The sequence below is a fragment of the Coffea eugenioides genome, unplaced genomic scaffold, assembly GCF_003713205.1.
Source record: "Coffea eugenioides isolate CCC68of unplaced genomic scaffold, Ceug_1.0 ScVebR1_3330;HRSCAF=4527, whole genome shotgun sequence".
Classification (NCBI taxonomy): Eukaryota; Viridiplantae; Streptophyta; class Magnoliopsida; order Gentianales; family Rubiaceae; genus Coffea; species Coffea eugenioides.
Genome location: NW_020863897.1, coordinates 69,312 through 81,536, shown reverse-complemented (window position 1 = coordinate 81,536; position 12,225 = coordinate 69,312). Strand labels below are relative to the sequence as shown.

At 43.1% G+C, this 12,225-nt stretch overlaps 1 protein-coding gene across 1 annotated transcript; it reads right to left on the bottom strand.

Moving 5' to 3' along the window:
• Positions 1 to 7,993: 7,993 nt before the first annotated feature.
• LOC113757803 lies at positions 7,994 to 8,428 on the bottom strand (the record flags this gene model as incomplete). The annotated part of the gene is made up of 1 exon (XM_027300920.1): positions 7,994 to 8,428. A coding segment is annotated over exon 1 (435 nt), but the record flags the coding sequence as incomplete, so codon positions are not given.
• Between the last annotated feature and the right edge of the window lie 3,797 nt (positions 8,429 to 12,225).

The following is a 12,225-nucleotide window of genomic DNA, read 5'->3' as shown; positions in this document are numbered from 1 at the left end:
TCATAGTGAAACAAAGGGGACTTGGGGGGTCAGAGTGCAAATTTTCAGGAAATTATTCATGCAAATGCATGCAAACCAACGTGAAAGAGCATTCTGCAAATATTTTCTTAGGCTTTGAAGCCTTCACAACTTTGCATGACAGATTTTCTAAGAAAACAAAACAAAACTCTCAAACCAAAATCCAACTTCAAGTTCCTACCAAACTCATCATACATGCAAGAGCCAAAACGAAGATGATTTCTATGCAAATATGGTACAACAAACTGAAAACCATTCCAACAACAAAAAGACTTTCAGCAACAACGAATGAAGCTTGCTGCAACTTTCTTACCAATTCAGATTTTTATCACAGCTTTGATTAGATGTATCCAAACCAACATCATCAATTCAAACTAAGCAACCAACTTCACTCGAATAAACAGAAAACTTAGCAAGACAGCATGCAATTTTGGACAGTCCAAACAACTTCTTGCAAGGCGTATGAAACATTTCTGCAGCAAAAGAGAAGGCTTTCGGTAGCCAGCTGAAGCTTTGGGAGCTTCAGCAACTGCATGCGGCCGAAACAAAAAGGTTTTAACAGGAGGAAGACTTGACTTCCAAGCTGTTATAGAACCCAGAAAACCACGGACATGAGAAACAAAATGCAGCTACGTAAGAAACAGAATTTTCTGCAACTACAAAAACCTGTTGCCTTTTCTCAAACTTGCAGCAAATTCCAGCAACAACTACATCCATTTCATCATACAAACAAGTTCATCAAACCAGAAATTATTGACCCAAATCAAAACATGAAATTTTGTTTGCAGGATTAAGATGGCAAATCTGAGTTGATGACCGCCCAAGATAAAGAAAAACAACAAGACAGCATGCCGCAAGAATTTCTGCAAAGCTAGGAAGCTTTCGGCAACCCATAATGAATCAGGATTTTTAACCAAGCATCAAAGGCTTTAGATTAAACAACAGCTAGCCAAACCGCAAGCCCAAACAAGGAAACAAAAAACTCAAGAAAGCTATCACGCAAATCTGGAAAATCAGAAGCTTTGCTGCAATTTTCAGCCGCGACTTGTGTCCAGAATTTCTAGTTTATCATGCAAACAGATCCAACAAGGAACCAGAATTCTACCTATCCATCATCAACTAAACACGCAACTTTGTAGCAGGATCGAAAACAGAAAAATGAAACTAACCAACAAAACATGAAAGTAAACAGCAAAAACAACGATAGGAAGAGAGAAACAAAGTGCCGCCAGTTTTTCTGCAATTTTACCCAGCCGCGGCTTTCCATTTCATCAAGCAAACCAGATTCGGGTAACCAAACAACAAGCTGCTTAGCTTTAAAGCTCCAAATAAACAAACAACAATGAAAGAACTGATTGCAACAGAGAAATTCTGAACAATACATTCACATAAAAATGGTTTAGTAGCCCGAAAGATCAAATTTTTATCAAGATTGCTGCTAAGAGGTTTTGATCAACGGAAAAAATCTAGCCTTTCCCATAAAATCCTTGACAACGGAAGCAAGAAAAGCAATCCTGACTTCAGGTAAAAATCTAAAACATAGCTTTGATGGATAGCTTGGAAATATACCTTGAAAGACGGATAGAAGCTAGTGTAGTCTGTGAAAGAACAAAGACAGCCGATGAAGAAAGTTCCGGCAATCCCTCCTCCTCTCTGCTTTGGTTGCTGCTCCTTTTCTCTTTCAGCCGTATCCTCTCCCTTTTCTGTTTGGGTTTTGCTTTCCCTTCCGTTCTTCCTCCTCCTTGCTGCGCCGCCCCCCAGACGAAGCTCCCCTGCCTCACGAAACTCTCCCCTTTTTCCAGCCGCCTCTCTCTAGTTCTCCCTCGTTTCTTTCGTCTCAGCCTCCAACCGTCAAAGCTCTCTCTTTTTTCTTTCTTTTGTTGCCTTCTCAACCTCCCCGATGATCCCTCACTCTTGCTCTTGTTCGCTCTCGGCTCCCTCTCCTTCACTCCCGTAGCTAGTTTTTCCTCTTTTTTTTCACTTTCTATCGCTCCTCAGGCCTAGCCGTGAGTCCCTTCTCTCTTGCAGCTGCCGTCAAAAATGCCAAACCCCATTCACCAAACCCTTCATCCTACGGCCCCTCTTGGCTGCGGCTCTCCCTTTTCATTTTAATCCCTACACCTTGCATAGAAGCTTCCTCCATTAGCCAGGTGTCTGGCCACCTGGAAAACCAGCCCTCTTCCTCTAAAAATTGCAGCCAAAGGGCTGCCCGAGCCCTTTCTTGCAAGCTGCGCAAATACGCAGCTTGCATGTCACGATGCCCCTTTTTTTTTTTTTTTTCAAAATAACTTAACAAAAATAAGTAAGATGCTAAAAGATTGATTTTAAAAGACATAAAACATATTTTTTTTGGAACACTTTTCTTTTTCCTTTGAGAAATTCTAGCTAAAATGGCTAAAATGACTAAAACTAAAAGTAAATAAACTAAATGTGACAATTAAAAATAGAACAAATAAAAACGAATAGTAAATAAATAAATAAATAATAAAACACCAAAAATTTGGTGTCTACACGAGCCATAAGCAATACCAATCACAACCCCAATAGGGTTTCATATGCATTTTAAGCATGAAAGCAAACCAGAAAATCAGGAAATGTAACTCATTTGTTCCAACAACAAAAAAAAACAGTTTTGACCTCCTAATGCGGTAATGGCACAAATTGCGTTACGCTTATCGGATTAGGGTGTAAGACCCACCGTTTCGAAACTAAGAACCAGGGCTACAACAATGTAGAAGGCCACTCGGTCCAAATCCTAGCACAACTAGGTCAAAAATGCAGATTACCAAACCAGAACCGAAATTGCAGGTTCACAAATTGCACAACACTGTAATGAGTCCATTTCAGTCTACACAAGTCCAAATGCAGTGATTCCAAAGGCATATGATAGCTACGACATCCAGCTACATTTCATCAGAAGACACCAACAACAAAATCCAAACAAATTCCAGTCAAAATGGCTAATTACTAGTGCAGTTTTCGCATTCTGATCAACCCAGAACAGCAACAGTAAAATCGACATATCTCTCTCTACACTACTCCAAATGACCTGAAATTTTACAGGCACCTCAAACACATCAAAACCTACAACTTTCATGTTTTGAGCAAAGTCCAATTCGGCCTCTAAGCCTGAGATACAAAACCGGACAGAATTAGGGGTTTGGAAACCCTAACTTTTCATTTTTCAATCCAACTTCAAAATTGGTTGCAATCATCACTAATTCACACCTCCTAGAGTCATTCCCCCTTATTATCAACCAACATAGATGACCACAACATCACATCCATATGAAACCAGAAAATTCCAAGAAAAATCAGAAAATTAAGGAAACTTCACTCCAATCCACCAAATCTTCCGTACAATCACGCATATAGCTACTATAAGGCACCACTTGGCCAAAAGTAGAAACAAAAGATGAGTTCCAAGCAAGATACCTTAGATCTTCAAGAAAGGTTGAAGCTTAGAGAGTTTTCTTCCAAAACAACACCACCAAGGTCTTCAAACACTCCTAGCAAGATGATTTTATGGACTAATTCAAGAAGAAATCGGTTGATTTTCAAGATTGAAGCAAGATGAGAAGATGGAAGGTTGAGGAATTTTTCTCTTTGTTGCTTAGAGAGGTTCGGCCATGAGGAGATGAAGAATGAAGATAATTTGGTCCAATTTTGACTTTTAAGTGAAGACAAAGAAAGTTAGGCAAAGTTAGGTATGGTTTGGCCAACCAAAATTGGACACTTGGCACCTTATGTTCACTTAGAGTTATCCTCTTGTCCCTCCATGGTTAATCCATCTAGGTAACCTCTAATCATCTCCTAACACCTAGTAATACAATCCCTTTATGCAAAATTTAATCGAATCGACCGAATTTCTCTCACTTAATGCACTAGCGGGTCCCACGTCCAAAATACGTTCCAAATTTCTCACGAACTACCTTATACTAGTAAAATGATTTTAAAACTATATTTACTGATAAAATGTTAATAAAAGTAATATAATAAAACAAATAAAAGAAAACGGTGCACAGAAATAAAATAATATATAATAATAATAATAAATTTTTTTTTTTTTTTCCGTTCTGGGTTCTCACATCCTCTCCCCCTTAAAGAATTTCGTCCTCGAAATTGCTCACCTGGGTTACTAAACAGCTCAGGGTATTTCTTTTGCATCTCTTCCTCCAATTCCCAAGTTGCCTCCTCTAAACCATGATTCCTCCACATAACCTTCACTAATGGGATTTGCTTATTCCTCAGTTCCTTAATCCTTCGATCGAGTACTTGTACAGGTCTCTCTTCGTAGGTGAGTGCCTTATCTAACTCAATCTCTTCTGGTCGCACAACGTGGGTTGGATCAGGATAGTACTTTTTCAGCATCGAAACATGGAAAACGTCATGAATCCGAGATAAACTTGGCGGCAACTCGAGTCGGTACGCTACTTTCCCAATTCGTTGGAGAATTTTGTATGGCCCCACGAACCGTGGTTGAAGTTTCTTTCCTCTACCCGCAGTGACGCTTCGTAGCGGCGTGATCTTAAGAAAAACACGGTCTCCAACCTCAAACTCTAAATCTTTCCTTCGGTTATCCGCGTAGCTCTTCTGTCGGCTTTGAGCGGTTTGGAGCCTTTGACGGATCAATTTAACCTTTTCTTGCGCATCCTCCATCCAAGGAATGGTTGTTGGATCTAGAACTTTCTTTTCCCCTACTTCATCCCAATAAATGGGTGAACGACACTTTCGTCCGTAGAGCGCTTCGTATGGTGCCATTTGAATGGACGAATGGTAACTATTATTGTAGGCGAACTCTACTAAAGTCATATGTTGGCCCCAATTACCCCCAAAATCTAGAATACACGTTCGTAACATATCCTCGAGGGTTTGAATCGTTCGCTCCGACTGTCCATCCGTCTGGGGGTGATAAGTGGTACTAAGGTTAAGTTTGGTCCCTAAGTGCTCCTGAAACTTTTGCCAAAACCTTGATACAAAACGAGGATCTCGGTCTGAAACTATACTCACTGGAACCCCATGTAACCTCACAATTTCATTCAGGTACAACCGAGCTAGTTTATCCAGGGAATCTTTCACATTCACAGGTAAGAAATGGGCCGATTTGGTCAACCGATCAACGATCACCCAAACGGCATCATGTCCTCTTTGAGTTCTTGGCAGTCCAGAAACAAAGTCCATCGTGATATTTTCCCACTTCCATTCGGGTATTTCAAGAGGTTGTAACAGTCCAGAGGGTTTTTGGTGTTCCGCCTTGACTTGCTGGCAAATCAGACAGGTTTGAACATATTGAGCAATCTCTCTTTTCATCTTATCCCACCAGTACAACCGTCGCAGGTCTTGGTACATCTTGTTACTACCAGGATGGATCGTGTATTTCGATCGATGGGCTTCCTCAAAAATTTCCCTTTTCAAGTTTTCATCATTGGCCACCACTACTCGGTTCCTATACCTCAAAATTCCTTCAGGACCCAAATTGAAATCAGGTAATGCTTCCTTTTCTACTTTGTCCTTCCACTTTTGTACCATCGGATCCTTTTCTTGGGCTTCTTTAATTCGATCAAGAATAGCAGATGTTACCCGAATATTTCCGAACGTTATTTTCTTGCATCCCAATCTAGGGTTCCACTCACTAGCTGCTCTTAACATCTCCCACTCCTTGACCATCAACCCTGCCATTTGAGCCTTCCGACTTAAGGCGTCCGCTACTACGTTAGCCTTACCGGGATGGTAGTTAATCGTGCAGTCATAATCTTCTAAGAGTTCCATCCACCGACGTTGCCTCATGTTCAACTCTTTTTGGGAGAACAGGTACTTAAGACTCTTATGGTCTGAATAAACCTCAAAGGTAACCCCGTAAAGGTAGTGTCTCCACTTTTTCAGAGCAAAGACCACCGCAGCTAACTCCAAGTCATGGGTAGGGTAGTTTTGTTCATGGGTTTTTAGTTTTCTAGAGGCAAAGGCAATCACGTTCTGGTTTTGCATTAACACGCACCCCAAGCCTTCCTTCGAAGCATCGGTATATACTGTGAAACTGTCCTTCCCATTCGGCAAGGCCAGTACAGGAGCTATGGTTAATCTTCGCTTCAGCTCCTGAAAACTGGTTTCACACCTAGTATCCCACACAAAGCGACCATTTTTCTTCGTCAGGTCGGTTAAAGGACCGGCTAGTTTGGAAAAGTCTTTAATAAAGCGTCTATAGTACCCAGCCAATCCTAAAAAAACTACGGATCTCGGTGGGATTTTCTGGCCTCTTCCATTCCGCCACTGTCTCTACTTTCGCGGGGTCTACCGTGATACCTTCCTTTGAAATCACATGTCCCAAAAAAGAGATTTTCTCCAACCAGAATTCACACTTACTAAATTTGGCGTATAGCTGGTGATCTCTCAGGGTTTGTAATACTAACTTCAAATGCTGCTCATGTTCCTCACGGGTTTTTGAATAGACCAAAATGTCGTCAATGAACACGACAACAAATCGGTCCAGGTAGGGTTTGAAAACCCGATGCATCAAATCCATAAAGGCGGCAGGGGCATTGGTCAACCCAAAGGGCATGACCGCAAATTCAAAATGCCCATATCTAGAATTGAAAGCAGTTTTGGGTACATCTTCTTTCTTAATTAGCAACTGATAGTAACCCTGTCGGAGATCTAACTTTGAAAAGACCACTGCGCCTTGCAGCTGGTCAAACAGTTCATCGATATGGGGAAGTGGGTATTTGTTCTTAATGGTCAAGTTGTTTAGTCCCCGATAGTCGATACACAGTCGTAAAGTTCCATCCTTCTTCTTAACAAATAGTACCGGAGCCCCCCAAGGAGATCCACTCTCACGAATAAACCCACGCCCCAACAGATCTTGCAACTGCAACTTCAGCTCCTTGAGTTCAGCAGGTGCCATTCGATAGGGGGTCTTAGAGATAGGTGACGCTCCTGGCAATAGGTCAATCTTAAACTCTATCTCTCTCTCCGGAGGTAAAGTTACTAATTCATCAGGAAACACATCCGGATATTCACGTACAATAGGCACATCTTCCACCCTCAACTTATCAGTGGGAGTGTTTATCAGAAAAGCTAGAAACCCTTGGGCCCCTCTATACAGAAATTTCCTAGCCCGAATACCCGAAAGCAATGCAGATGAGGCTAAACTACCTCTCACATCTAGCCTTAAGGTTGCCTCCCCCGGTATACGAAATTCCACTACTTTCCTCTTACAATCAAGTTGTGCATCGTACTTAGCTAGCCAATCCATACCCAATATAACGTCGTACCCCTTAATAGCTAAACTTATAAGATTTCCCAAAAGCTTCCTCTCTCCTACCCAAATTTCACAATTTGAATACATCAATCCAGTAATCAAACGTTGGTCCCCCGTAGGAGTACTAACCTCTAAGTCATAAGGCAAGCTAACAGGGGTTATGTCAATGCCGCACATAAAATTGGGGTTAACAAAGGAATGGGTAGCGCCAGGGTCTATCAAAATCCTAGCTAGACGATGGAAAACAGGGATCGTACCTTCTACAACCCCAGAGGAATCAGGGACTTGTTGTTGCTCAAGGGAGTAAACCCGAGCTGGCACCTTTGGCTTTGTCCCTTCTACCTTGGACTGTCCCGAGTTAGCCTTCGACGACTGGGTAGTTACTCTAGCCTCCCGAGGTAACACCGGACAGTTAGCTATTTGGTGCTCCGCACTCCCGCAGCGCAAGCATTTCCTTTCTTTCCTCCAACAATTGTCCTCGGTGTGGTTTGGTTTCCCACAAAATCCACAGGGTCCACGTGGAACTGAGGCCGAACTTCCTTGTGAAGCGCTTCTTTGCGGGCCCCGTCCATTGTGACCACCCCTCGGCGGAGTCCCTCGCGTCATTCCCGGTTGCCTTCCTCCTCCGGCTCCTCTTCCCAACTTAGGAGGGGTCCCTTTATCCCCTTGGTTCGAACTACTCGCAGAGAACCCCCGTTTTTTCACCTGAAAATTCCTTACTTGGAGCCTTGCATTTTCAACTCGCAAAGCTTTCTCCACAGCGTCACTAAAGATATTGATCTGGGCTACCGCCAGATCCTTTTGGATTTCCACATTGAGCCCTTGAATAAAACGTCTAACTCTCCTTTGCTCCGTTAGAATGAGTTCAGGGGCAAACTTAGATAAACGAGTAAACTGGCTCTCGTACTCAGCCACCGATTGAGTCCCCTGGCGGAGTCTAATGAACTCGTCCTCCTTCTTTTCCTGGACTAGAGGAGGAAAGTATTTCGCATTGAAGTCCCTCACAAAGTTTACCCATGTTCTTGGGGTTTGTTCCCGGTCCCACTTCATTCGTATCACGTTCCACCAAGAACGCGCAGCCCCTTCCAGTTGGAATACAGCGAAAGTAACCTGTCTCTCTTCTGAATAGTGTAGGGCGGCAAAAATATCTATCATTTTCTCTAACCATTTTTCGGCCACGTCCGGATCTGGCCCTCCCAGAAATTTTGGCGGAGAAAACTTCTGAAATCTCTCTAGGGCCCGATCTTCACTCTCTACTACATGGCCAGGGTTCCCAGGTTGCTGGATAGGAGGTTGGCCCTGCTGTTGAACTACGTGGGCTAACAGGTCAGTCATTTGCTGCATAGCAGCGGCTATCTGGGCATTAGGGTCAACCCTAGGTTCAGGGTTTGGTTCAGTTGAGGTATCCCTAATACCCTCGTCAGTTGTGGGTTGCCTAACCCCGCGGCCACGGCCTCGTCCACTACGAGTGCCTTCCATTCTCTAAGTCAATCTAAAGGCGAGGCACAAAAATAATATTAAAAGGGCATATCAAGATCATCATATAAGCATGAACGAAAGGCAAAAGTAAACACCACATAAGGCATGTATACACATAGCACATTTATACATGAAACACATAACTGTGTCAAACAGTCGTACATAAGCAGTCAAGCAAATATATACAAAAGTACTCCCGTGAAGCCAAAAGAGGGTCTGCCAAAATACAATGTACAACCTAGGTCCCAAAAGTACAAAACAACTAACCAAAAGGTTTTCCTAGGTATCCCTCACACGGGATCAAACAAGGCTCAAAAAACCCTAATCTAGTCCTCGACGGAGCCAACCGACTCCCCCCCAGAGCTAGAGCTAGGGGCGCCTCCCTGACCTGGAGCTCCGCCACCTGGAACTCCCCCTGGCGCATTGGCGCCAATCACTCCCTGGATGAGTGCCCCACACTCATCGATAATAGCGCCGGACCGGTCTCTCACCTCCCGGACTACCCTAGTGAGGCGGTCGTTAACCACCTGCAACTGCTCTCTCAGAGCGTCCGTCCTCTCCTGCTCCATGACCACGTTCCCCTGGAGCTCCCCAATCCTATCGGCCTGCATCCGCATGATGCCCCTAAGCCTAAGGGTCTCAGTGCGCTCCCTGGCGGCGGCACATCTAAGCCTCCGTCGCTCAGCAAGCACTGCCACAACCACGTGGTCCGCGTAAGAGTAAAACTGGCAACGCCTACAGCGGCGGGTCCGGCTAGCGGTATACCACAGCCGGATCGGACCTCCTGGCCTCTCCTGGAAGTCGATAACCCGTGGGCGCCTCTGAGGTGGCTCGTCTCCGCCCGCTCCACTCGTGCCAGCCATAACCTACAAAGATAACAAAGGTTTATAGCTTAGTCAATATATTCACACTTAATGGTGTCTAAACACAATCCCCAAGAGTTCTAAGAAACAGGTTTCAGGTTCGCCCAGGTTATTTCTAACCTAGGCTCTGATACCACTTGTGACAGCCCCACCTCCCCCTAAGGCATACCAAAGGAGTTAGCGGACTGCCTGCCCAGCTCTCGCCAGGACTACTAAAATGTCAAATCCTCGCTCAAGTCGTTCGGGAAAACTATTAGCGCGCTTAGCCAACCCAACAATCGTAAAACGGAAAACAAAAGTCAAAACGTAGGGTGAATAGTGATAGCCACGTCATCATCCGCCAAGACCCAATCGAATACAGGTAATCCAACAATCACTGAAAAGAATATATACAAGCCAAATATAATACATTGGACAAGAGTACACTCACTATTACAAACCACATTCGTATGTTTACAAGCCAAAAGGAAGTATTGAATCCAAGTACAATTAAGGTTCCAACTATTGAGGAGCTATACAAAATCTCTTGACTAGCTCTACTCAACTCATTCTTCAAAATCAAAAGTCCAAAAGATACTTCCCTGTAAGGAAAACAAAATTTACGGAGTGAGCTTTCGCCCAATGAGGTACTATCACGTACATATACCAAGAGCACGTAAACACAAGAAATATTCAATCCAAATACGCATGTCAAGTAAGTAAAAGCAATAACACCCAAGTGTAAGGAATAAAAGGATACGGATGGCTCTCAAGAGCCCTTTTCCGTTTTGCCATACTTGATCTCATTTCATTGACCCTCCGTCAATGTATATCAGGTAATCATACCGTAGACTCCTCTTTACTCCAATTATCCGTCCACCTCACTTTCCCCTTACCGGGCCCGAACACCACACAGTACAGAATTGGTATTACTCGAGTAAACCGGAATCTAGGGTCTCATACCCAAAGATTCTCAAATACAGTCCCCATGGCTTGTCAAATGTCCCCGACCAAGTCCTTACTGGCTCGAGTCCATTGACTTCCAATGAGGTAGAGCTCAAAGTGAACAGTACAGATCCAGAGGTACAGTCAAGATCGGCATCCAAGCGACACCCAAATCAAATACAGTCAAGAGTATTCAAGTTATATCATATCCAAACAAGTAGGCCAGAGAGTACGAGAGTGGTAAAGTACACCCTCGCCTCACCTAGTCCAAACAATCATCCCATCTAATCCAAAACACAGAATTCAAGTACAAGAAAGCCACGGAATAACAAATAGGTGAGTAGTACACTCACCAAGTCAAACAAAGTAATTTCACAAGTTTTCGCCCGACGTGAGCCTCGGATCACCGACACGCCCTATAATAATCAAGAAAGTACAATTAAGACTCAAACACGAGTCATAAGCAATACCAATCACAACCCCAATAGGGTTTCATATGCATTTTAAGCATGAAAGCAAACCAGAAAATCAGGAAATGTAACTCATTTGTTCCAACAACAAAAAAAACAGTTTTGACCTCCTAATGCGGTAATGGCACAAATTGCGTTACGCTTATCGGATTAGGGTGTAAGACCCACCGTTTCGAAGCTAAGAACCAGGGCTACAACAATGTAGAAGGCCACTCGGTCCAAATCCTAGCACAACTAGGTCAAAAATGCAGATTACCAAACCAGAACCGAAATTTGCAGGTTCACAAATTGCACAACACTGTAATGAGTCCATTTCAGTCTACACAAGTCCAAATGCAGTGATTCCAAAGGAATATGATAGCTACGACATCCAGCTACATTTCATCAGAAGACACCAACAACAAAATCCAAACAAATTCCAGTCAAAATGGCTAATTACTAGTGCAGTTTTCGCATTCTGATCAACCCAGAACAGCAACAGTAAAATCGACATATCTCTCTCTACACTACTCCAAATGACCTGAAATTTTACAGGCACCTCAAACACATCAAAACCTACAACTTTCATGTTTTGACCAAAGTCCAATTCGGCCTCTAAGCCTGAGATACAAAACCGGACAGAATTAGGGGTTTGGAAACCCTAACTTTTCATTTTTCAATCCAACTTCAAAATTGGTTGCAATCATCACTAATTCACACCTCCTAGAGTCATTCCCCCTTATTATCAACCAACATAGATGACCACAACATCACATCCATATGAAACCAGAAAATTCCAAGAAAAATCAGAAAATTAAGGAAACTTCACTCCAATCCACCAAATCTTCCGTACAATCACGCATATAGCTACTATAAGGCACCACTTGGCCAAAAGTAGAAACAAAAGATGAGTTCCAAGCAAGATACCTTAGATCTTCAAGAAAGGTTGAAGCTTAGAGAGTTTTCTTCCAAAACAACACCACCAAGGTCTTCAAACACTCCTAGCAAGATGATTTTATGGACTAATTCAAGAAGAAATCGGTTGATTTTCAAGATTGAAGCAAGATGAGAAGATGGAAGGTTGAGGAATTTTTCTCTTTGTTGCTTAGAGAGGTTCGGCCATGAGGAGATGAAGAATGAAGATAATTTGGTCCAATTTTGACTTTTAAGTGAAGACAAAGAAAGTTAGGCAAAGTTAGGTATGGTTTGGCCAACCAAAATTGGACACTTGGCACCT